The sequence below is a fragment of the Nematostella vectensis genome, chromosome 1 (genome assembly GCF_932526225.1).
Source record: "Nematostella vectensis chromosome 1, jaNemVect1.1, whole genome shotgun sequence".
In the NCBI taxonomy this organism is placed as follows: Eukaryota; Metazoa; Cnidaria; class Anthozoa; order Actiniaria; family Edwardsiidae; genus Nematostella; species Nematostella vectensis.
Window position 1 is genome coordinate 5,946,035 of NC_064034.1, and position 25,514 is coordinate 5,971,548.

General features: G+C 45.2%; 2 protein-coding genes across 4 annotated transcripts in view; both read right to left on the reverse strand.

The window, feature by feature from the left end:
• LOC5502665 (receptor-type tyrosine-protein phosphatase S) overlaps positions 1-25,514 on the reverse strand; it is a 54,708-nt gene that overhangs the window by 25,170 nt on the left and 4,024 nt on the right. For all 3 annotated transcript variants that reach the window (XM_048723459.1, XM_048723456.1, XM_048723470.1), the window contains exons 5-11: positions 24,612-24,756; positions 23,834-24,088; positions 23,435-23,475; positions 23,199-23,346; positions 22,796-23,106; positions 22,332-22,473; positions 21,954-22,255 (exon numbers count right to left, since the gene is read on the reverse strand). In XM_048723459.1, coding sequence (XP_048579416.1) covers positions 21,954-22,255; positions 22,332-22,473; positions 22,796-23,106; positions 23,199-23,346; positions 23,435-23,475; positions 23,834-24,088; positions 24,612-24,756 — 1,344 coding nt within the window. The remainder of the gene's footprint in view (positions 1-21,953; positions 22,256-22,331; positions 22,474-22,795; positions 23,107-23,198; positions 23,347-23,434; positions 23,476-23,833; positions 24,089-24,611; positions 24,757-25,514) is intronic.
• On the reverse strand, positions 57-10,152 carry LOC5502667 (receptor-type tyrosine-protein phosphatase epsilon). Its single transcript, XM_048723629.1, has 24 exons — positions 9,678-10,152; positions 9,047-9,147; positions 8,451-8,643; positions 8,284-8,374; positions 7,575-7,848; positions 7,179-7,221; positions 6,972-7,098; positions 6,569-6,693; positions 6,244-6,377; positions 5,557-5,644; positions 5,395-5,471; positions 5,195-5,234; positions 4,716-4,813; positions 4,219-4,335; positions 3,914-4,068; positions 3,659-3,794; positions 3,366-3,515; positions 2,862-2,964; positions 2,647-2,723; positions 2,383-2,517; positions 1,970-2,092; positions 1,588-1,733; positions 1,253-1,388; positions 57-1,062 (listed from the first exon to the last, which is right to left on the reverse strand). The coding sequence occupies exons 3-24, from the start codon at positions 8,638-8,640 to the stop codon at positions 982-984; spliced, it is 2,646 nt and encodes an 881-aa protein (XP_048579586.1). The 5' UTR covers positions 8,641-8,643; positions 9,047-9,147; positions 9,678-10,152; the 3' UTR covers positions 57-981.

Sequence of the window (25,514 nt, forward strand, 5' to 3'; positions counted from 1 at the left end):
ACGCACGCCTGAGCTATTGCTAAGCACACTATGTAAGTACGCCATAAGTCAGAAAATTGAGCATATCGGTTTTAATAAAAGATTGTGTGACCGTCTTACCTATTAGTGGTATACACTTCTGTTTTACTTAAATGGTATGGGCGGCCATGAAATAATTATAAATATTATTACATTAAAATGATATCACAATATTATTAAATAGGAAATAACAAAAATGTAAGGAAAATTAGAAATATTTTCTTATGGAAATGACAAATTATTCATAAAAACGTAGCTCCACGAAAAAGAAATACTTTGCAAATTACGATTGATGGATTATTTGTTGTTTACAATATCACCTTAAGCACACTTCAAGTGTATCCCTACAATTTATATTTCTTTCGGTGTTGCATAAGAACATTATAATTCCAATGGGGGACTCCGATAAAAATAGACGGGGGTGATCATCAAAATCGATTTTAACCATAAGGGATTGTACTTTGGCGTGGTCAACAGAAATCCTTCCCAAGCAAATTGGGTCTGATCGAACGAATTTTTAACTCTAAGAGATAGCAGAATCGAAAAAAAAAAACGTTTAACATCTTATCAGGACTAGCAATTGGTCGAATTTTATACCCTAAGAGATAACAGATTCGGAAAAACACGTTAAACACTCTCTTAGGAATAGCAGTTGGTCGAATTTTATACCCTAAGAGATGGCAAAATCTGAAAAATCCTCCAACACCCCCAAGGGATGGTAGTTGGTCGAAATTTTTACCCTAAAAGATGGGACGATCACCCCCGTCTACTTTTTGGGAGAGTCTCCTCTCCCTCCCCCACCGGGATTATAACATTCATATCTAAGACACGTGGTCTGTATATGTTTTTCGTGTTCTCTAGCCCTGCAATTTAGGAACTCTAGTGCTCTCCAGCCCCCCCTTCTTAGCCTTTAGAATTTATTGCTTAGAATCCCTGGATTCATCATTATCGTCAGCCTATTTTTCAACAATCTGAGTAGTTCGCGTAGTCGCTGAAGGAGTCGAAGTACTTCTGGATGATTTGATAGCAAAACAGGTACTGCGTCTGAAACAAATATGTACACATTAATTAGCACAACTATTAACATCGGGGGAACTCTGTGAATAAGCGTGATGATGATGACGACGACGACGACGACGACGATGATAGTGGTGGTGGTCGATAATGATGATAATGGTGATTCTATATCAAACTAAAATGCCATCATCACCGTCCATTAAGCTATCCTACTCACCGGGCTCTCCACCGCGCCTGGCAGATTGACGCGAATTCGTTTAATAACTTGAAAGACGTCAATAACTTGCTCTGTCTTCAAACGCTCAAGAACTGAGGAGATCGCACAAAACGTGCCACTCCTACCAACACCGTTACTATGGAGATACAAATCTAGCAATATCAATATCTATTCCTTGAAGCCCGACCGAAAAATAAAGTCTTTCATAGAGTATCAAAACAAATAACAAACAACCAATTTAATGTCTAACAAAATGGTAGTTTTAACTACTTTACATGACCGGTTTGATCCTTCTATGCAATCCTTAACCCCGTTTTGGGTCCTGTTTATTATACCTGCATTGGACCAATACTGGCGCGTTGCCGCACTGCTGCTGTGACGTCTGAGCTTCGTCTAAAAGATCCAGAACGCTGCAGGCAAGCTCAGGGATGCACTTGTCTGGCCACGACACGTGATGCAAGTGACAAACCTCTTGCGTCTTCTGCGAAGTGTAACGTGGGACATTTGAGCCGTGAGAGATATGTTTTGGATGTCCAGATGCACAAACAGGTGACAATTTTCTGTAAAGTGCTTAGGCGGCCTTATTCAGCTTGGTGTCTTTCAAGAAAGTCGGTAAAGCGCAAAAGGAAAAAACATGATCAAACCTGTTACCTCTAATCCGTAAAGCAACTATGTGCCGGTACATTTATGACGTCATCAAGATTCCACTCGTCTCACCTTTTTTCGCGTCACCTTAAGCTTGGTGCAGATGACGTCACCTTTCTCTTGCTTGCTGAGCACGCTGACGCCTATGTGACCATATTTGGTAGCTCCATGGTCAGGCCAGTACTGAGGGTATTCCTGTGTTAGTGATGAAATGATCAGTTGCATTTTTGCTTTTATCTTTCGTTAGTAATGAAGGCTTTTTTCTATACACAAACTTTACAGCGCTCATTACGCTACATTCCCATGCCCTTTCTATCTCTCTTTTGACTAAAACCACCTTTGTATGCACATGCTCATTATGACACAGATGTTTTCTCCCATACGTTTCCTCGCCCTCCCATACATTCATCGATTCCACCCCTTTCTTGCGCTAGCCCATGACGTGAACCAATCCCCCACCCATCCTCAGAAAATTCTGGGGCTACCTGGTCAAGTTCGTGCAGGTTGTTCAACATGACAATCGTCCCGATGTCGTAATCCGTCACCATGCGCCAGAAATCCTCCACGGTCTCCAGCAAGGGATGCTGGGTAGCAATGAATGCATTGCGCCCCCTGTGAGCCTAAAAGTAAATGTCATTCAGATTAAATAAATGCTTCAATCTTTGTCGCTGTTCTGCAGATGTATGGACACTCTATTACAAAAACAGTAAACGCAAATGTCAAAGTATACTTAAGGGACAAGTACACACATGTAGGAAAACGGCGTTGATGTAGTCCGACTCCTCGTCAGCATGCTCATTATGCAGCATCACCCTACAGCTGTTCACTGCAACACAGCATGAGTCACGATGATATATAAATGCACATACACGCTCGGCCTCGATGATGTTTATACACACCCTATATTGTGTTGTAGAAATAGGCAAGAAGGTTTGGCACAAATTCAAGTGTAACCAGTACGTACATGCTATGATGTCAGAGAATCTGTTCTTGTGCAGATTTTGTGGTTCCTCACCAACGCTTTTCTCTTCCGCCGGTATCTCACGGCTTGTAACGGAGTTCAGCCTCTGGAAAGGATCGCACAAGAAATAGTGATAAAAAAACTAACGAATATTACTCCCTAAAAGAAATAGCTCTTCATCTATTCCGTGACGATTACATATTATGTACTGTCCCGAGTGTCCTGTTGAGCGCGTTTCCCGCCACCCGGTCCATAAATCACCTGAAATCTTTCTGTTTTCCGCATAAACTTGGACCCATCCGGATTAGGCGAGTATACAGCGTGTCAACAGCGATTTTAACCCTCATTTTTCAAAACCCTACACTAGCCCGTGCGTTACCTGAACTTAGGAAATAACGTAATACACCGCATAATTCCAAAATCGTCCTGCTCGTCACCTAGGCTTCGAGAGCGCCTCGACTGAAAGGTGTATCCCGCATAACTCCATACCATAGACTCGTCCCGTACCTGGAACTCAAGTGCGTATCCTGTCATCTGGAATTTACGGTTGACAGAAGCAAGTTTCTGCATGGCCTGGTTGTAAGTCTCGCTTTGTATCTCTGTGTTGCCGCACGTCAGGGCTTCTAACACAGCGGAGTGGATAAACGAGTACTGCTCCTGGAAAATGATTTTGCAAACGTATCAAAGTTCTAGATCGCCTTCGCATTTCCAGGGAGCGCCGCGTAATCGCGTCTTCGAGGATGCAAAATTCTTGTTTATGTGTTTATAGCGTTTGTGTAGCAACAGTTACCCTAACGTACCTTTGTCTGGACCATGTGTGGCCTGTCTTTCCTGAGCGCTATGAGGTAGTTACGAATATCCACGGTTCGGCTCTTTTTGGCCTGTTCCAGCATGGCGTCAATGACAATATAGGTACCAGTGCGTTCAACGCCAGCACTGAAGAACAAGGAAGGGGATACATACTAATTGATCAGCAGATGAGAGCCTGGATTTTCAAATTTACACGTGATCCATCTTGCATGGCCCACTTGACTATGGTTTAATTACAAACTCACCTGCAGTGGACGATGACAGGTCCCGCGTCCCGCGGGTTCAAAGCGCGCACTTTTCGTCTGAACGCGAGGACTGCTGTTGCGTATTGGGGAACGCCCTTGTCCGGCCACACGGTAAAGTGGAACTGACGAACCATTCGACTGCCACTCCGTTTCGCCTTGGAATAGTAAAAAAATAGCAGAACCTCCAAATAATGTCTCGTTCTTATTATACATTTCCGAACCAAAATAGATCGCAACACTGAAAAGACTATTTCACTTGAATGTTTTCTGGTTTCTAGATTTTTTATACATCCACCACTACCTACCTTTGACAAGATGAAGGTACGAATCTCGTAGTCTGCGAATATTTCCGACTGGTGCAGCGTGACTGTCACGCCACCGTATGTCTCGATCTTGTCTGGCCAGTATTTGTGGCACTTAGTCTGTGACATGGATTAATCATACGAAGTGTTACTGACAAACATCTTTGTGCTATCTTTGTGTGGACCAGGTCCGCCCCTTTTATACCTCAGGTCTTTCTTCGAGATTGAAAATGAAGGAATGAATGGTAGGTGGGAAGCATGGCCCCGTATTCGCTAAGCCCTTTGCAATTCTCTAAGCCCATTACTTTCTAGCTTATTTGAAGCTAAGATTAAAACGAGTATGTACACTGCAAGACTGGAGCCGATATTATCCAATAATCATTATAGCTGATGTTAGCAGTACACAAAGATGAAGAATGGCGGCGTGACGGGCGACAAAACGGGTAGGTCTATACTTCCTTTTTCTCGCCCGACAATTTTCTATTATAAGAATGTACTACCTTGCCTAGCTCGACGAGGTTGGTGAGCATTACGATGGATTGCGAGTTCTGTTCCCAGACCATCCGCCAGAAGCCTTCAAACGCCGGAGGAAGAGGACCTAGGAAGATGACAACTAAGGGGAGAGCAGAATGACGCATGGAGATGCCGGAAGGAGGATTCGGGAATTACAGGTGGAAAGGGCGCAAAAACCGTCTGACAGATATAGCAGAAGTTGGTGAGAGAGATTGAAACAAAAAGACCACAGAAAAATCTCTGTCATATGGTGGCATAGCAAGTTTCAAAACGAAGAGAAAATGTTTGGGATTAATTCTGATTCCAGAATAGTAGTGGGGGTAAGGTTAGTTCGCAAAGAAAGCCGCAAGTTTTCTTTTTCTGCCCCCCCCCCCCCCCTCCTAAAAAAGGGGGTATAGCTTTCTATGCTAGCTATTTTGTTTTTAACTGGACTACTCTTGTTTTTAAAGGCCAAATCGGAATTTACCTTGTGAGGCGATGAACGATCTTGGAGTTCCATCATAGCCCTAAAAACACATTATTGACATCTTAAACAAAAAGCTCAAAAGTCGTAAGGCATTGAGTCCTTCCTTTGAGCTCTACTCACCAAGAAAAAAAGAAAGAAAAAATGATTTTTTTATCATTTAGTATGACCCTAACCTTAACCTACTGGGCGTGGGTACTCACGTGTATAAATGACGCGTTTATGTAATCCGAATCCTCGTCGCCATTGACTCGCTCCAGTACCACACGTGAATGATCATCTACGGATGAAAAAAAATACCATAGGAAGTTCGAGTAAGGCGCATCATTTTAATGGCATAGAGAACCTTTTGGTATTTCACTTACAGGCAACAATGTTCGCGTAACGGTTCTTGTTTTTGTTGGCAGGTTTCCTGGCGGCTTCCCATGGAAACTGCTGTCCATTGTTGAATTTCTGAAAAAACAGATAACGGGGTGTTGCAAATTATTATTATAGGATTCCTTAACTCTTGTTTCCTAAAAAGCATGAGCCCCGCCTCGCCTATGGTAGTAGGAAACTGGCAGCGTCACAACATACATCGGAAACAAAAAGCTGGAACAATCTATTCGGCATTTTTATTATGCGCGGGGGATCGAGTCGATTTGATAAGCTAACAGTAGCTGGGATCATTTGAGGGACGCAATTCAACGTGGCTTTGAAGGATGTCATGTGGGAGTTGTGAATCTAACTAACGAATAAATTTCGGGAGCAGAATTGCCAAAACCTACCATTTTCTATCTTTTATTCAGTATCACACCAACTTTACGACGACATGTTGAATTGCGTCCCCTAAAATCGTCCCAGCATGCTGTTCGCATACCAACTCGACCCAATCCCCCGCGTAAAGAAATAATGGTAAAATCTGTGTTTGAAGGTTTGTTACCAAGTCACTCGTGATTGTAAAACATTAAGACCCCTCAACTCTCTAATCTGAATACTCTATTCTGCAAAGGATGCACGAATACATGCTCACTTATCCTTGATGACAGTTACCGCATGTCATGATAACCCACCTTGTATTCGTTTTCCAATCTGATGCCTCCGTTTGCCTGCATCTTCGCGACGTATTCTGGGAAGAGTGCGATTGGGATTGGCTTGGACAAGTCGTCTACAGCATTGTCATAAATACGCTCGGCATTTGCAGCTTCTGTAACGCGTGAACAGAAAACTTAAGTTCTTGAATTTGGTCCGCAAATCAGGAAAGTCAGAACAGATATGAAAATAGGAGTGAAAATTAAGAGATATATTTTAAGAAAAACAGACTCATTCACTCATTTCTACCAAAGATAATTACCTATTGCCATAATTTCACTCAAAGCAATGAAAATAAGTGCATACCTGCAGCCCCCTGCTGGTTGCTTATTCCTTCATGGGCGATATCGGCATTGCTTTCCGCTTGACCCTTGTTAAACGACTCCATTTGCATCGCCGGCTTCCTCATGGGGGAATTATCATTTCGTCGCCTGCGAACCAAATCAATATACCAGGCAAGGCAAATACAGCTTTAGTATAAAAGACTGGAAAGGGCGCATTTTACCCTTGACTCAAACTACCCCCCTTCCATTGATGTCTAGCGTTTAATAGATAACATACAAGGTAGTAAAAGGGCAGGGAAAGCCGCCCACTACGACTTGGTACAGCGGGTATAATACAAGGACATATAGAATGAAATGATGTCCCCGCCCCCAACCCACATACCCAGCAATTTTTCTAGCTACAGCCATATGACTGGACACCATACCTGATAAAGAGGACTACAGCGGCGACGAAAGCAGCAAGAATAAGTAACGCAACCACCCCTCCAGCTATTGCTCCTACGGGTGATGAGGTGGTTGATGCGAGATTTTCCGAGCTAGCGACAGGAATTTCTAAAAAAAATTAAATAGAATAAATGTTATTAAGCATTAGTTAAGATTGGAGTAAATGATTAGAAGCAAGACAGGCTCACCTATTACTCCAGCCAAAGCGACAACTCCACACAAAGGCTCCAACTTAGAATTAAAATTTGGTATATAAGTACATATACAGTGACTGCCATTATTGCTCCAATAAACGCCTCCAATACAGTAACTGACCGGCCTAAGCGTGTTACTCTTATGTACACTCAAGGGGGGAGTGTACATAAGAATAGAAGCAACAAGCTGATATTACTACCAAAATTGTATGATACCATATATACTAACAAAATTGTATCATATTGAGGGACGAGTTTTTTGCTCCTTGGACGTTGTAAAAGCGCCTTCCCCGACTAAATCCGGCGTTCACTCGAGAAATCACGGTACGTCTTTTACTTTAGAAAAAAAAGACTCCTCCCCAAAACTGGGACACTTTTCAACGGCATTACCTCTTCGTTCAGGTAGGTCATCGCTCGTATGTAGACCTTGTTCTTGCTTCCTTCGTCAAGAGCTTTGTTCTTGTACTTCTGCCGCCTTCCTTTGTAAATCCTACCGTCACCAATGATGATTGTTTGATTCATACTTAATGCTTCCGCTTCGGCTGCAATGTAGTAATTCCTTTTCTCATTCTTCTCTTCGCCTTCTTTACAAAGTTCTTCCGCTTGAATCTCCGTCAGGTTCACGTTGTCGGGTTTCTCTTTCAGAACTATGACTTGATAGGAGCTGAGAACCAAAAAATAGGTAATCGTGATAAACGAGAGTGACTGACCCAAGAAAGGGGGGGGGGGGTTGTTCAGAATAAATGTGATAGGGATGCTCGTCGGGAAATTCGAAAAACTACCTGCACGGCTAAAACTTGCTACCCTAAAAAAATACCTCAGAAGCCCTAAAATATATCCTTTCTACGAAAAACGCCTGTCTTTATTGGATATCCCCTAAAAAATATCCGAGGCCCGATTTTAACCCTTTAAAAAATACAACGAACATCCCTATCAGGTCGACGTGGGAAGAACCCCTCCCCCCCAGCGAGACTGTACGCGCGCTGCGGTTTAAGATGCCACCGAAGCCCTAAAAATATCATTTCTAAGCTAAAAGCCTATTTTTTCCTCGGATACCCCTGTGCGCACGCTGCAGTTTGAGATGCGCTTTGGGACTTACTCGATTGGACCGTTGACTTCATCAGCCTTCCACAATGTGACGTTAGTATCGCGAGATATTCTCCCAAGAGGAACCACTGGTGCTACAGGATCTAGAATGCAATTCCATTTAAGTTAGTTAACTTATTCTAATTAGCCTCTTATGGAAAAGAAACTATAAGAACTTACTTGCAACTTTCGTAGTCACTACTTTAAAATTCAGTGTTTTGCTATCTCCGCATTTGGTGGAAGAAGTAATATTGAAAATGTACTTTGTCCCAGGGATGAGATTCTTTGGGGTGATAGACTGGGATGAGGTAGCTACTTTTCCAAAGTGTCCATTCCATTCAGGCCAGTAAGACTTGAAACCTTTGTACATGACCTGTGATACAAGATCTCTAGTCTTACTTCGGAGGACTACAATTCGAACATGGATAGTCATCCCTTAGATTACCTTTTTTTATGTACTTCAATACGTTTGTTTGAATTTCGAATATTACATAACTCAAGTTACAACATAAGTTATTATATATAATAACTAAGATCCTTTTTCTTCTTCGAGTTAAATTTACCCTAACCCTAAGCCAAGACCTTCGAGTCTACCGTAACATGAACACTAACAAAATCCTAACTCTATAGATTAAACGCTAACGGGTTTTTGGTCTAATGCAGGCTTACTGAGATTCCTTAACTACGGATGCAGATGGGATCCTGTAGGGACCTACCCGAGAGAGGTCAATGTTTCGAGTCTCTGTAGCGCACTTACTTTTGACGTCCAAACTCACCGTGTATCTAATAGACCCTATAAAGTTTGGGGGTCGCCATCTCAGGAGAACTGAAGTCTTGGTCTCGTCTGTTGCCTTTAAATCTGTTGGTGTCCCTGGAGCTGTGACAGTACAAAATACTCATTAATGCAATTCTTCTCCCCTCCCTTGCATTCATGCACATAGCGGGATATTGAAACCCACGGGATATTGAGGTATATGGATGTCTGTGGCGTGTGTTATATGGATTCTACTGAATACTCATTCATGCATACGGGGTATTGATACATACGGGATGTCAGTAGCGTGTATTGTTGGCAGTATATGTAATACTCATTCATTCATACGGGATATTAATACATACGGGATGTTTGTAGCGTGTATTGTGGGCTGTATATGTAATACTCATTCATTCATACGGGATATTGATATATACGGGATGTTTGTAGCGTGTATTGTGGGCTGTATATGTAATACTCATTCATTCATACGGGATATTGATACATACGGGATGTCAGTAGCGTGTATTGTTGGCAGTATATGTAATACTCATTCATGCATACGGGATACTGATACATACGGGATGTCAGTAGCGTGTATTGTTGGCAGTATATGTAATACTCATTCATGCATACGGGATATTGATACATACGGGATGTTTGTAGCGTGTATTGTGGGCTGTACGGACCAGGTCCTTTTCCTGTTCTCGCCCGCACCCGCAGATGGTAAATGGTGCAATTTTCCAGGTTATGCAGTACGATGTACGTCAAGGTGGAATTGAGGACTCTGGAAGGGACCGCCTTCGCCGAATGGCTTGTCCGGAACTTAGTTCCAGATCGTAACTGGTGATGATTCCGTTGCTCTGATCTTTGGGGATTGGGTCCCAACTGATGTTGAATGTCGTTGAGTAGATTTCGGTGTGATTTACGCCTAAAGGTGGTGCACTCGGAACTAATTACAAGAAACACACAAAAACCATAAAGCCATTGAATCAGACGATAATGTTCCCACGTACCGGCAAGTAGCAGTTTGAAAGGAAAACGATTTGGGAAATAAGAAAGAGAAGTAGTTAACTCATGTGAAAGCAAAAAGCAACCATAAATGTGGCATTTGATAATAATATCTATAAAAATATCATTCAAAATGGGTGAAACTCTTAGACTGATGTCTTAGATCAAACGCGGCATCTGAGATCAAGACCGGTATCTGAGGTCAAACCCGGCATCTAAGATCAACACCGGAATCTAACATCAAGACTGGCATCTGAGAGCAAGACTGGTATCTGAGATCAAACCCGGCAATTGAGATCAAACCCAGCATCTGAGATCAAGACCGGTATCTGAAATCAAACCCGGCAACTGAGATCAAGACCGGTATCTGAGAGCAAGACTGGTATCTGAGATCAAACCCAGCATCTGAGACCAAGACCGGCTTCTGAGATCAAGACCGGTATCTGAGATCAAACCCGGCATCTGAGATCAAGACCGGTACCTGATATCAAGACCGGTATCTGAGATCAAACCCGGCATCTGAGATCAAGACCGGTACCTGATATCAAGACCGGTGTCTGAGATCAAACCCGGCAACTGAGATCAAGACCGGTATCTGAGAGCAAGACTGGTATCTGAGATCAAACCCAGCATCTGAGATCAAGACCGGCATCTGAGATCAAGACCGGCATCTGAGACCAAGACCGGCATCTGAGATCAAGACCGGTATCTGAGATCAAACCCAGCATCTGAGACCAAACCCAGCATCTGAGATCAAGACCGGTATCTGAGATCAAGACCGGCATCTTAGATCAAACCCTGCATCTTAGATCAAGACCGATATCTGAGATCAAGCCCGGTATCTGAGATCAAGACCGGCATCTGAGATCAAGCATCTGAGAACAAGACCGGTATCTTGGTGTGTGCAGCCATCTTTCTATCTTGTGTTAACTTATCAGGAAAACGTTCTGAACGTGTCAATCTAGTCACGAACTTATCTGAATCTCCTGGACACAGAAAGAATTCGTCTACTGTATTATGATTAAATCAACAGATTTCGGTGGAATGTGACATGCAAGGGCTCACCATCTTCGTCGGTCTGCACTCGTCTAGTTGTAGAGAACGGGCCATTGAACACGTGGTTACGCACTGACACCGATACTTCATAAAAAGTAAATTTCTTGAGTCCCGTGATGCTGTAGCTTCGCTTTGTGTGATCGGCCGTTTTGTACAAAGTACCGCCTCCCTCTTCCTTGTACGTGATATTGAAGCCTTGGAACTCGCCATATATTTTATCTGTCGCTGTGAACTAAAAACGTCAGAGAAGAACTATTTACAGACTTGTTATTAAGGTAAGAGAGAATAGCCTTGTCCCGTACCTACCCTCCCCTCCCGTCCCTCTTTTGCAAGCATTAGGACTACCAGGGGCGGATACAGGGGGTGGATTGGGTGGATATCCACCCCCCTTTTTGAGTAACAAAAATTGAAAAGTCACTTTGTTTGAAGAAAATCAATGTTTTAGGGACGGGAAGTACTGTCCATGTGCCTTCGCCTGCTTGCCTTTGCTGGCGCGACAAATCCAACTCAGTGTGAAGTATTTTAAGATCTTTGAAGTGACCTACCAAGGACCACTTGATCAGTTATAAGCCGTCTATCAGGCCATCATTCACCCCCCATTTAAAAATCCTGGATCCGCCTTTGACGGCAACAAATGATATCTCACCGTCCATGCTAGGTCCACTGATGTAGATGAGCCTGACTCGATCGTTGAGATTGTTGAAATGCCTTCGGGAACTGATAAAATAATGATGATCGAACCCGTTAGAAAGGACAACGATTCGGAAAAAAAAAGAAAAGTTGACTCAAGTGAAATGGTCAAATAACGTTGATTTGAAGGTACTCCAAGGTATTGCAGGATCTTCGGACGCAAAATGGGCGTGATAGGCACAATGGACAATTACCAAAGTCAAGAATGGAATAAAGGTTACATATGCACTGCGTTACATCAGAAAAGTTAACATACCATCAGGTTTGGTTCTCGCGACACTTGGAGTGCTCCACGGACCCTCCTTGAGTGTATATCCGCGTACTTTGATCGTGTACTTGGTATACTTTGCAAGATTGTTGATATCGAAGCTCGTCGGTGCCCCGATGACCTCCGTCGTTTCGTTGCTACCGCCGTCTTTGTGATATGATATGACGTATTTACGGACTATCCCGTTCGTACAAGTCTCAGGAAGAGTTGACCACGTGACACGGATGGACGTTGACGTCATCGCCTTGGAGTTTAGAGATGAAGGAGGGCAGTCAGGAGCTGCAAGGTGATAGCGAATGTGTGAACAAAAACTGAAACCATGATAAGCTATCATATCATTAAGAATATCTGTAATAATAATAAAACTCATTTTGAGAAAATGGGAAAGTTAAAACCGCTGCTTCAGTTACTATGTCAATGTTGGTACCCTGGCATTATCGTTAGTGGACGTAGTATAAGCTATGTGCACATTATCGAAAACCTTTTCTTTATGGAAAAAATTACCCCCGATTCATATTAACCGTCTTATTCACTATCCTCCCAGGTCTGTACAATACGCGCGTCACTTGTGGCCCCCTCGTACTCAGTGTTACTCACTGTCCTCCCAGGTCTGTACAATACGCGCGTCACTTGTGGCTCCCGTATGTACTTAGTGTTACTCACCGTCCTCCCAGGTCTGTACAATACGCGCGTCACTTGTGGCTCCGGTGTACTGAGTGTTACTCACCGTCCTCCCAGGTCTGTACAATGCGCGCGTCACTTGTGGCTCCCGTATGTACTTAGTGTTACTCACCGTCCTCCCAGGTCTGTACAATACGCGCGTCACTTGTGACTCCCGTATGTACTTAGTGTTACTCACCGTCCTCCCAGGTCTGTACAATACGCGCGTCACTTGTGACTCCCGTATGTACTTAGTGTTACTCACCGTCCTCACAGGTCTGTACAATACGCGCGTCACTTGTGACTCCCGTATGTACTTAGTGATACTCACCGTCCTCCCAGGTCTGTACAATACGCGCGTCACTTGTGGCTCCCTTGTACTTAGTGTTACTCACCGTCCTCACAGGTCTGTACAATACGCGCGTCACTTGTGGCTCCCGTATGTACTTAGTGTTACTCACCGTCCTCCAAGGTCTGTACAATGCGCGCGTCACTTGTGACTCCCGTATGTACTGAGTGTCACTCACCGTCCTCCCAGGTCTGTACAATACGCGCGTCACTTGTGACTCCCGTATGTACTTAGTGTTACTCACCGTCCTCCCAGGTCTGTACAACACGCGCGTCACTTGTGACTCCCGTATGTACTTAGTGTTACTCACCGTCCTCCCAGGTCTTTACAATACGCGCGTCACTTGTGACTCCCGTATGTACTTAGTGTTACTCACCGTCTTCCCAGGTCTGTACAATACGCGTGTCACTTGTGACTCCCGTATGTACTTAGTGTTACTTACCGTCCTCCCAGGTCTGTACAATACGCGTGTCACTTGTGGCTCGCGTATGTACTCAGTGTTACTCACCTTCCTCCCAGGTCTGTACAATACGCGTCACTTGTGACTCCCGTGTACTTAGTGTTACTCACCGTCCTCCCAGGTCGGTACAATGCGTGCGTCACTTGTGACTCCCGTGTACTTAGTGTTACTCACCGTCCTCCCAGGTCTGTACAACACGCGCGTCACTTGTGACTCCCGTATGTACTTAGTGTTACTTACCGTCCTCCCAGGTCTGTACAATACGCGCGTCACTTGTGACTCCCGTATGTACTTAGTGATATTCACCGTCCTCCCAGGTCTGTACAATACGCGTGTCACTTTTGACTCCCGTATGTACTTAGTGTTACTCACCGTCCTCCCAGGTCTGTACAATACGCGTGTCACTTGTGACTCCCGTATGTACTTAGTGTTACTCACCGTCCTCCCAGGTCTGTACAATACGCGCGTCACTTGTGACTCCCGTGTACTTAGTGTTACTCACCGTCCTCCCAGGTCTGTACAACACGCGCGTCACTTGTGACTCCCGTATGTACTTAGTGTTACTCACCGTCCTCCCAGGTCTGTACAATACGCGTGTCACTTGTGACTCCCGTATGTACTTAGTGTTACTCACCGTCCTCACAGGTCTGTACAATGCGCGCGTCACTTGTGACTCCCGTATGTACTTAGTGTTACTCACCGTCCTCCCAGGTCTGTACAATACGCGTGTCACTTGTGACTCCCGTATGTACTTAGTGTTACTCACCGTCCTCCCAGGTCTGTACAATGCGCGCGTCACTTGTGGCTCCCATGTACTTAGTGTTACTCACCGTCCTCCCAGGTCTGTACAATACGCGTCACTTGTGGCTCCCGTGTACTTAGTGTTACTCACCGTCCTCCCGGTCTGTACAATACGCGCGTCACTTGTGACTCCCGTATGTACTTAGTGTTACTCACCGTCCTCCCAGGTCTGTACAATGCGCGCGTCACTTGTGACTCCCGTATGTACTTAGTGTTACTCACCGTCCTCCAAGGTCTGTATAATACGCGCGTCACTTGTGACTCCCGTATGTACTTAGTGTTACTCACCGTCCTCCCAGGTCTGTACCATACGCGCGTCACTTGTGGCTCCCGTATGTACTTAGTGTTACTCACCGTCCTCCCAGGTCTGTACAATACGCGCGTCTTTTGTGACACCCGTATGTACTTAGTGTTACTCACCGTCCTCGAAGGTCTGTACAATACGCGTCACTTGTGGCTCCGGTGTACTTAGTGTTACTCACCGTCCTCCCAGGTCTGTACAATACGCGCGTCACTTGTGACTCCCGTATGTACTTAGTGTTACTCACCGTCCTCCCAGGTCTGTACAATACGCGCGTCACTTGTGACTCCCGTATGTACTTAGTGTTACTCACCGTCCTCCCAGGTCTGTACAATGCGCGCGTCACTTGTGGCTCCCGTATGTACTTAGTGTTACTCACCGTCCTCCCAGGTCTGTACAATACGCGCGTCACTTGTGGCTCCCGTGTACTGAGTGTTACTCACCGTCCTCCCAGGTCTGTACAATACGCGCGTCACTTGTGACTCCCGTATGTTCTTAGTGTTACTCACCGTCCTCCCAGGTCTGTACAATGCGCGCGTCACTTGTGGCTCCCGTATGTACTTAGTGTTACTCACCGTCCTCCCAGGTCGGTACAATACGCGCGTCACTTGTTGCTCCCGTATGTACTCAGTGTTACTCACCGTCCTCCCAGGTCTGTACAATACGCGCGTCACTTGTGACTCCCGTATGTACTTAGTGATACTCACCGTCCTCCCCGGTCTGTACAATACGCGCGTCACTTGTGACTCCAGTATGTACTTAGTGATACTCACCGTCCTCCCAGGTCTGTACAATACGCGCGTCACTTGTGACTCCCGTATGTACTTAGTGATACTCACCGTCCTCCCCGGTCTGTACAATACGCGCGTCACTTGTGGCTCCCTTGTACTTAGTGTTACTCACCGTCCTCCCAGGTCTGTACAATGCGCGCGTCACTTGTGACTCCCTTGTACTTAGTGTTACTCACCGTCCTCCCAGGTCTGTACAATGCGCGCGTCACTTGTGGCTCCCGTATGTACTTAGTGTTACTCACAGTCCTTCCAGGTCTGTACAATACGCGCGTCACTTGTGGCTCCCGTGTACTTAGTGTTACTCACCGTCCTCCCAGGTCTGTACAATACGCGCGTCACTTGTGACTCCCGTATGTACTTAGTGTTACTCACCGTCCTCCCAGGTCTGTACAATACGCGCGTCACTTGTGGCTCCCGTATGTACTTAGTGTTACTCACCGTCCTCCCAGGTCTGTACAATACGCGCGTCACTTGTGGCTCCCGTGTACTTAGTGTTACTCACCGTCCTCCCAGGTCTGTACAATACGCGCGTCACTTGTGACTCCCGTATGTACTCAGTGTTACTCACCGTCCTCCCAGGTCTGTACAATGCGCGCGTCACTTGTGGCTCCGGTGTACTGAGTGTTACTTGAGCGAAGGGTAAGGGTGTAATTGGTGAATTTTTTGAGCGGGGTCAAGGAAAGGTCTTGCGTGTTGATGTTTGTCACTTTTTCTGATTTTATAATATTACTTCCATTGCTGGCCATGTACTCGAACAATACTATGTATTCCTTAAATTGCCCGTTAAGTCGGTAGTCAGAGGAGAGCTGAAACCAAAAAAGGTCATGTGAAGGAATAAAACGATACAAAAAGACTCTAAAGTGTAGATTTCACCCCTTACACAGAATATTTTTCATTAGACTTCTACAGGGCGGACAAAATTCTAGGTCGTATACCAGTTTTTGATTAATCATTGACGTAATCAAAGTTGAAGGCTATTTAAGCGGGAAGCAGGCTTGAGGAGCAAAATAGATTCTACTAAAGAAACATAAATATTTCCGCTCCATTAACTGGTCCCCGCCTTAGTTTTCGCACTGATTATTCTTTATATTACAACGAGTGATACAAAAATTTAAGGCGATCTTATTTCTTTACATACCGTCCATTGTATCTGTATTGCGGTGGAGGATGTTGCAGCCGTCGATTGAGAAATTATAAGTTTTCCATCTGGATCTGAATAACAAAGATGTTCACATCTTACATAAAAGTGACCCGAAAAGTGAAGGTATTCATGCATGGCCTCTCTAAAGCAACTTCTTATTCGGTAAGCCCTTCTTTTATCAAATCTCAGAGGATCTCGCCCCTGGTCAGCCTTTCAAAAAAACTTTCTTATATGTTAAAATGGACTACTCTTGTTATTTATGATAACTTGTGTGCGATTAGAAATTGCTACTGTGGTTGTACCTGCCATGAGAGTGGTGTAGGAACCCACTGAACTCCACAACCCGAGTCCAACCACACTCTTCCCTCTCGCCTGCACCGTGTAGTTCGTGTACGGCACAAGACCAGTCAACTCGTATTGTGACGGCGAGAGGATCTCACGTGTAGTCCATTCTCCACTTGTCCGGTATTTGACGGTATAACCGGTCAGCGGTCCTGTCGAGTCGTCTGCTGATGACGTCAGCTGCAGTGTAAGTGAGCGCTTATTCCTTGTTACAGCTACTACTGGTGCTGCCAAAACATCTGAAAATGCAGAAGTGCAATTTAGTAACCGTTGATTGTTAGAACATCCTTATCGAGTCATACTCACTTAGCTGGACAGAGACTGCTATCTCAGCACGTCTGGCTGTGCCTGCACTTGGTAGAGTCAGCGGGTACCTTGCCGAGCATGCGTACGACTGGAAACAATTCACAGGTCGGCGGTTCAGGTCTGGATGCACACATTTGTAGCTGTGTTTCACGTCAGCTGCTGAGCGGTACGTTACGTTGATACTGCTTGAAGTATCCCCAGCCATGAAGGTATCATTTTTGTACCATTTAAAATCAACGGGCTGCGGTTGTCCGTTTATCGGACAGGGTACAGACACATGTGTACCGCTTGATGCCTGGAGAGTGATTCGTCTTTGAGATTTAAAACCAGGCAAAAATACTGGAAATAAGAAAACCTGATTAATTACCAAATAAGGACGTGGGATGGAAAGGAAATGAAAGAATCTACAAAACCATCCTAGATTCTCAACCCATGTGATTTTATTTCTCTCTGCTGTAGGCATGCACCCTGTTTCACTGGCTACCCAATATATAATACAGAGTTTTATGACTGAAGAGAAAAGAAACACTGGAGGGTATGTTTAGGTTTAGCAGTGGACAATTTTCAGAGCATACCAAAAGTGCAGCCATAAAAGTCTATTCTCATGCAGGCGTTGGCGCCATTCACTGCCTGAGGGTGAACCCTGATGAATTGTGCAGCGATGGGGACCTTAAACCAGTTAACACGCCCTGTGTTGTGATCCTCGTTCCCGTCAAATATCTGGAAAAGCAAGATAATGAATGATTTATCCTTACCTACCCAAAGCACATAATTATGACGTCAACTTTACCTAACCTAAGTACAGACCAGCCATCCATGACGTCACCTCTACGTACCCTGTGTACATACCTGCCATCCATGACGTCACCTCTACCTACCCTGTGTACATACCTGCCATCCATGACGTCACCTCTACCAACCCTGTGTACATACCTGCCATCCATGACGTAACCTCTACCTACCATGTGTACATACCTGCCATCCATGACGTCACCTCTACCTACCCTGTGTACATACCTGCCATCCATGACGTCACCTGTACCTACCTTGTCTACATACCTGCCATCGATGACGTCACCCCTACCTACCCTGTGTACACACCTGCAATCCATGACGTCATCTTACCTATCCCGAGTACAGACCCACCATCCATGACGTCACCTTACCTACCCTGTGTACATACCTGCCATCCATGACGTCACCACTACCTACCTTGTGTACACACCTGCAATCCATGACGTCACCTTACCTACCCCGAGTACAGACCCACCATCCATGACGTCACCTTACCTACCCCGAGTACAGACCCTCATCCATGACGTCACCTTACCTACCCCGAGTACAGACCCACCATCCATGACGTCACCTTACCTACCCCGAGTACAGACCTGCCATCCATGACGTCACCTTACCTACCCTGAGTACAGACCCACCATCCATGACGTCACTTTACCTACCCTGAGTACAGACTTGCCATTCATGACGTCACCTCTACCTACCCCGAGTACAGACCTGCCATCCATGATGTCACCTTACCTACCCCGAGTACAGACCCGCCGTCCATGACGTCACTTTACCTACCCTGAGTACAGACCCACCATCCATGACGTCACCTTACCTACCCCGAGTACAGACCTGCCATCCATGACGTCACCTTACCTACCCTGAGTATAGACCTACCATCCATGACGTCACCTTACCTACCCCGAGTACATACCAGCCATCCATGACGTAAATTAACTTACCCTTGGTATAGACCCGCCATCCATGACGTCACTTAACTTACCCTTGGTATAGAGCCACCATCCTTGACGTCACTTAACTTACCGTTGGTATAGACCCGCCATCCTTGACGTCACTTAACTTACCCTTGGTATAGACCCGCCATCCTTGACGTCGCTTAACTTACCCTTGGTATAGACCTGCCATCCATGACGTCACTTAACTTACCCTTGGTATAGACCCGCCATTCATGACGTCACTTAACTTACACTTGGTATAGACCCGCCATCCTTGACGTCACTTAACTTACCCTTGGTACAGACCCGCTATCCATGACGTCACTTCTAGCTACCCTGTGTACATACCTGCCATCCATGATGTCACTTAACTCACCCTTGGTATAGACCCGCCATCCATTACGTCACTTAACTTACCCATGGTATAGACCCGCCATCCATGACGTCACTTAACTTACCCTTGGTATAGACCCGCCATCCATGACGTCACTTAACTTACCCTTGGTATAGACCCGCCATCCATGACGTCACTTAACTTACCCTTGGTATAGACCCGCCATCCTTGACGTCACTTAACTTACCCTTGGTATAGACACGCCATCCATGACGTCACTTAACTTACCCTAGACCCGCCATCCTTGACGTCACTTAACTAACCTCGGTATAGACCCGCCATCCATGACGTCACTTAATTTTACCCTTGGTATAGACCCGCCATCCATGACGTCACTTAACTTACCATTGGTATAGACCCGCCATCCTTGACGCCACTTAACTTACCCTTGGTATAGACCCGCCATCCTTGACGTCACTTAACTTACCCTTGGTATAGACCCTCCATCCATGACGTCACTTAACTTACCCTCGGTATAGACCCGCCATCCATGACGTCACTTAGCTTACCCTTGGTATAGACCCGCCATCCTTGACGTCACTTAACTTACCCTCGGTATAGACCCGCCATTCATGACGTCACTTAACTTACCCTTGGTATTGACCCACCATCCATGACGTCACCTTACCTACCCCGAGTACTGACCCACAATCCCTGACGCCAGCTTACCTACCACGAGTACAGACCTGCCATCCATAAGACCACCTTACCTACCACGAGTACAGATCCGCCATCCATGACGTCACCTTACTTACCCTGAATACAGACCAACCATCCATGACGTCACCTTACCTACCCGAGGTACAGACCCACCATCCATGACGTCACCTTACCTACCCCGAGTACAGATCTGCCATCCATGACGTCACCTTACCTACCCTGTGTACATACCTGCCATCAATGACGCCACCTCTTCCTACCCTGCGTACATACCTGCCATCCATGACGTCACCTCTACCTACCCTGTGTACAGACCCGCCATTCATGAAGTCACTTTACTTACCCTAGACCCGCCACCCATGACGTCACCTTACTTACCCAGAGTACAGACCCACAATCCATGATGTCACCTTACCTACCCCGAGTACAGACCCACCATTCATGACGTCACTTAACTTACCCTAGACCCGCCATCCATGACGTCACCTTACTTACCCAGGGTACAGACCCACCATCCATGACGTCACCTTACCTACCCCGAGTACAGACCCACCATTCATGACGTCACTTAACTTACCCTAGACCCACCATCCATGACGTCACTTAACTTACCCTAGACCCACCATCCATGACGTCACTTTACTTACCCTTGGTATAGACCCACCATCCATGACGTCACTTAACTTACCCTTGGTATAGACCCACCATCCATGACGTCACTTAACTTACCCTTGGTATAGACCCGCCATCCATGACGTCACATAACTTACCCTTGGTATAGACCCGCCATCCATGACGTCACCTAACTTAGCCTTGGTATAGACCCGCCATCCTTGACGTCACTTAATTCACCCTTGGTACAGACCCGCCATCCATGACGTCACCTTACCTACCCCGAGTACAGACCTGCCATCCATGACGTCACCTTACCTACCCCGAGTACATACCAGCCATCCATGACGTCACTTACTTACCCTTGGTATAGACCCGCCATCCATGACGTCGCCTTACCTACCCCGAGTACAGTCCTGCCATCCATGACGTCACCTTACCTACCCTGAGTATAGACCTACCATCCATGACGTCACCTTACCTACCCCGAGTACATACCAGCCATCCATGACGTCACTTAACTTACCCTTGGTATAGACCCGCCATCCATGACGTCACTTAACTTACCCTTGGTATAGACCCACCATCCTTGACGTCACTTAACTTACCATTGGTATAGACCCGCCATCCTTGACGTCACTTAACTTACCCTTGGTATAGACCCGCCATCCTTGACGTCGCTTAACTTACCCTTGGTATAGACCTGCCATCCATGACGTCACTTAACTTACCCTTGGTATAGACCCGCCATCCATGACGTCACTTAACTTACCTTTGGTATAGACCCGCCATCCTTGACGTCACTTAACTTACCCTTGGTACAGACCCGCTATCCATGACGTCACTTCTAGCTACCCTGTGTACATACCTGCCATCAATGACGTCACCTCTACCTACCCTGTGTACATACCTGCCATCCATGACGTCCCTTTACTCACCCTTGGTATAGACCCGCCATCCTTGACGTCACTTAACTAACCTCGGTATAGACCCGCCATTCATGACGTCACTTAATTTTACCCTTGGTATAGACCCGCCATCCATGACGTCACTTAACTTACCATTGGTATAGACCCGCCATCCTTGACGTCACTTAACTTACCCTTGGTATAGACCCGCCATCCTTGACGTCACTTAACTTACCCTTGGTATAGACCCGCCATCCATGACGTCACTTAACTTACCCTCGATATAGACCCGCCATCCATGACGTCACTTAGCTTACCCTTGGTATAGACCCGCCATCCTTGACGTCACTTAACTTACCCTCGGTATAGACCCGCCATTCATGACGTCACTTAACTTACCCTTGGTATAGACCCGCCATCCATGACGTCACTTAACTTACCCTTGGTATAGACCCGCCATCCATGACGACGCTCCACTCGGTTCCAGTGAAGCTGTACTTGATAACGTATCGCGTGACCCACTTGCTTTGAGTGCGGGAACCCTGTGTGGCCACTCCTGTGACCGTCTTTACTCCTCCAAGATCAACCTGAAGATACTCAGTGTTGGCTGATGTGGAATTGCACCAAGATGAACCGCCGTACAGTCGGCCAGCGGATGCCGTGTACGCGCCATCATTGCTTGATGACGTCATCTGTGAGTCAAGGATGTAGCCACGCTCCACTCCGAGTGATGATGCACAAGCTGAAAAGCGATTGTTTTGTGAGATATCACATGGACTTTCTTATTAACCTTTTTGTATTATGCTACATTGCGGTACCTGACTGTAATCCGCGGTAATCCAGTCTTGTTGTTGGGTAATTGTGGTATGCTGTTGGAACAAACCTGATGAATCTGGCCAGTGGCGGGTGAGCGAGCAGTCTTACCACTACAGTTGATTGGTAAACATTTCCAGTAAACACCTGTAAAACACTTTGTAAGCGTTTGTCGTTAAAGTTTGTGTTTTTATGCTATTTTTTTAAACGAAACCAATCAAATTTTTTGTCACAGATTCTTTTCGCAGAAACGCCATCGAGGAAATTTCATTATGATTGGATGAGAGCGTGACATTCAAAAAAGCGAAAAAAAATGACTTTTCTAATATGGTTGTAATACCCTAATAAGGAATTGACCGAGCGAGCAGGAAAAACGATGTTTTTTTTTTATAGAAGTGTTCGATATGTATTAGAATCAATTCAAAACATCAATAACATAAGGAGGATAAATGAATCAGCAGACACTCACCCTCTGTACACCAGACTCAATGTATGGCGTCCAACTGATATTATTGACAGAATGCGCGATAGCGTACTGCTTGGTCCACTCCCAGTGGCTGTAGGCCCCTTGAGAGGCCACAGAGCACACGCGCCACAGACCTCCCAGGTCAACTTGGAGATATGTATTGTCTCTATCGGCAGCTTTTGGTGTCCAAGCCTTTGATGTTTGTAGTCTTGCGTACCAGGGATAGTAGCCGCTACTATACCATGAATTGCTGGTGAAGCGATGATCAGGAATCATATTTGTGCTCTGAAGGCCGACTGCGCGAGACTGACAATCTGATAAAAGGTTGCCATGGTAATTTTGCTTTTATTTGTTTATAAACGACACGAAAATGCGGTCTGGCGCGAGATTTTCTTAAACACAGTACCTGATCCCAGTCGGTGACCGTACAGCTCCAACCGTAGACACTTTGACCCAGTCTCCGAAATTGGCACCACGCGGACGTATCTGGCGGCGGGGGCTTGGTACAGTACTTGACGCACGATCGAGTTTCTGTCGTAATTACCGTTGAACTTCTATATGAAGAATATCAATTTTTAATAATCCATGCTTACCATGGTAATATACAGCACAATATTTCTAGAATAGCAGTTACTGTCTTACCCTAGTGGTGTTATTTTCTCTATAACTTGTCCAGTTTGCTCCTGAAGCACGGGTGGCCTAGTGTGTTAGCGCGTCGGCCTCTCACCGCTGTGGCCCAGGTTCGAATCCTGGCTCAAACTGGGGATTTTTCCGGGTTCCTGCCTTGAATCGAATTTGTCACAAGTGAGTTGAAGTTATTCTCCCGTGTTTCCAGTCTTCTCGGATAAGGACACTAAACCGGAGGTCCCGTCTCTTCAAGCTGTACTACACTGAACCTGAACCGAAGGGACGTAAAAGAACCACTGGGGACGTAATAAACCCTCTGGCAGTGACCACCCCCAGTGACAGTGCTTACTAACCCAGCCAACAATCCTCAAATGTGAGGGGCAGGCTGTAATTGGTAAATAAATAAATAAATATCATCCGAGTAATCAATCCGATAAGTCTGTACCCACTGGTCAGCGGACGGATCTCCTTGTGTAGCTACGGCGCAGATCATGTGACTTGATCCAAGATCCACCTGCAGGTATGGCGAGACGTCACCTGAGCCCGCACACCATGCACCGCTTGTAGTGCCCAGTCTTGCGCGTACGGCATTTGCGTTGTTTGATGAGGCGGTGATACTTGCGCTAGGTACGCGATTGTCACCGAGTCCTAGAGCCAGATTCTCACACGCTACGGAGATGGATAAAAAAGAAAATGTTCATGCTCTTTCCCTTCTATGCTATCTCATAATTTGTGTTTGTCTATCAACAAGGACCTTTGATGTCTTCAAAACTGATTTTTGGATAACTTTGGATAACTCGTTTTGGTCTTGTTTTAATGCAAAAACAATAGGTACTTTTAAAACTCGGCTGCTTAATGGAGTTTCCCTATATTAAAAACTTATTAAAGTTGATGTTAGAAATTTATACGCTAGCACGCGTTCGTGTTGCAATTCGCCGATTTGAGATACGGCTGCTCAATAGAGTTTCACATTATATCTTGATATATTTTTCCCATAAATATGGTGCTATGGTGCTGTTGCTTTTATGCTATCTGAAGCACAGAAATATGTTTTAACTGTAAACTCTCATCAGCTCCACAAAATAATATCTGTAGATCAATAATACGCACTATCTGTAGATGTTTTTGCTTGCGTACTCATTACTTATATAATACATCATGTGTTTCAAGTATACGTAATTGTGTTACTCACAGCATTCGATGTCTCCAAACAGGTCTGCTCGTAAACAGATTGCGCTATTCCAGGTCAGCGGCCTGATTCTGACGTAGCACGCTCTGATTGGATGACTGAGCCAATTGATCATCGCAAGATTCTTGTTGACGTTACCCGTGAAGCTCTGCACAAACGAAAGCGACACGATTTTAGCAATGTGAAACATAGTGTATATTAAATCTCAAAGAATTTATAGGAACCTATAACCCTATTCAGACTGGGGGGAGGGGGCTCTTTAAAATCTTAAAATCTATCTGCGAAAGTTTTGATGCCATTGACATTTCGAGGAGACGCTCCATGTTACCATGGCAACCGTTTTTTTCACACATAGGTTTCCCAAAAACTAAAAAGTAGTGATTTTTTTATATTTTGGTCCTGTTTCAAGATTTTAGAGCCTCTTTTGACTTTATAAATTTAGTTAGGCATAAGTTTGTTTTGACAAGTTTCACAACAGCGCTAGAATGTTTTTACCTCGGATATTTGGGGGGAGGGGTGGCTAAATTTTGCCCTGCTGTTGCTAGAAATGTCCCTAGATTTACTAGATGACACTTTAAAAGCTAATATTATGCAGTTATCATTACTATGAGCAGTAATACATGCATTCAATTTTTTTTCTTGTAAGAATTACAGTTTTTTTTTTGCAAAAATCATAAGAACCCAAGATGGCCTTTTTGCCTTGTAAAGCCGTTAAAAGGTTGATTTTGACATATCTAAATAATGGAAAGTAATTTCAACCCGATATTTGATAATTTGGGCAATATTTGAAAGAATATCTAGACATCGTATTTATTACGTCATTGTGACGTCATTATTGATTCGACCACACCCAACATAGGGTGTGGCGATTCTTCGCACGTTGATGATTATTGTCTGTAAGTTTGA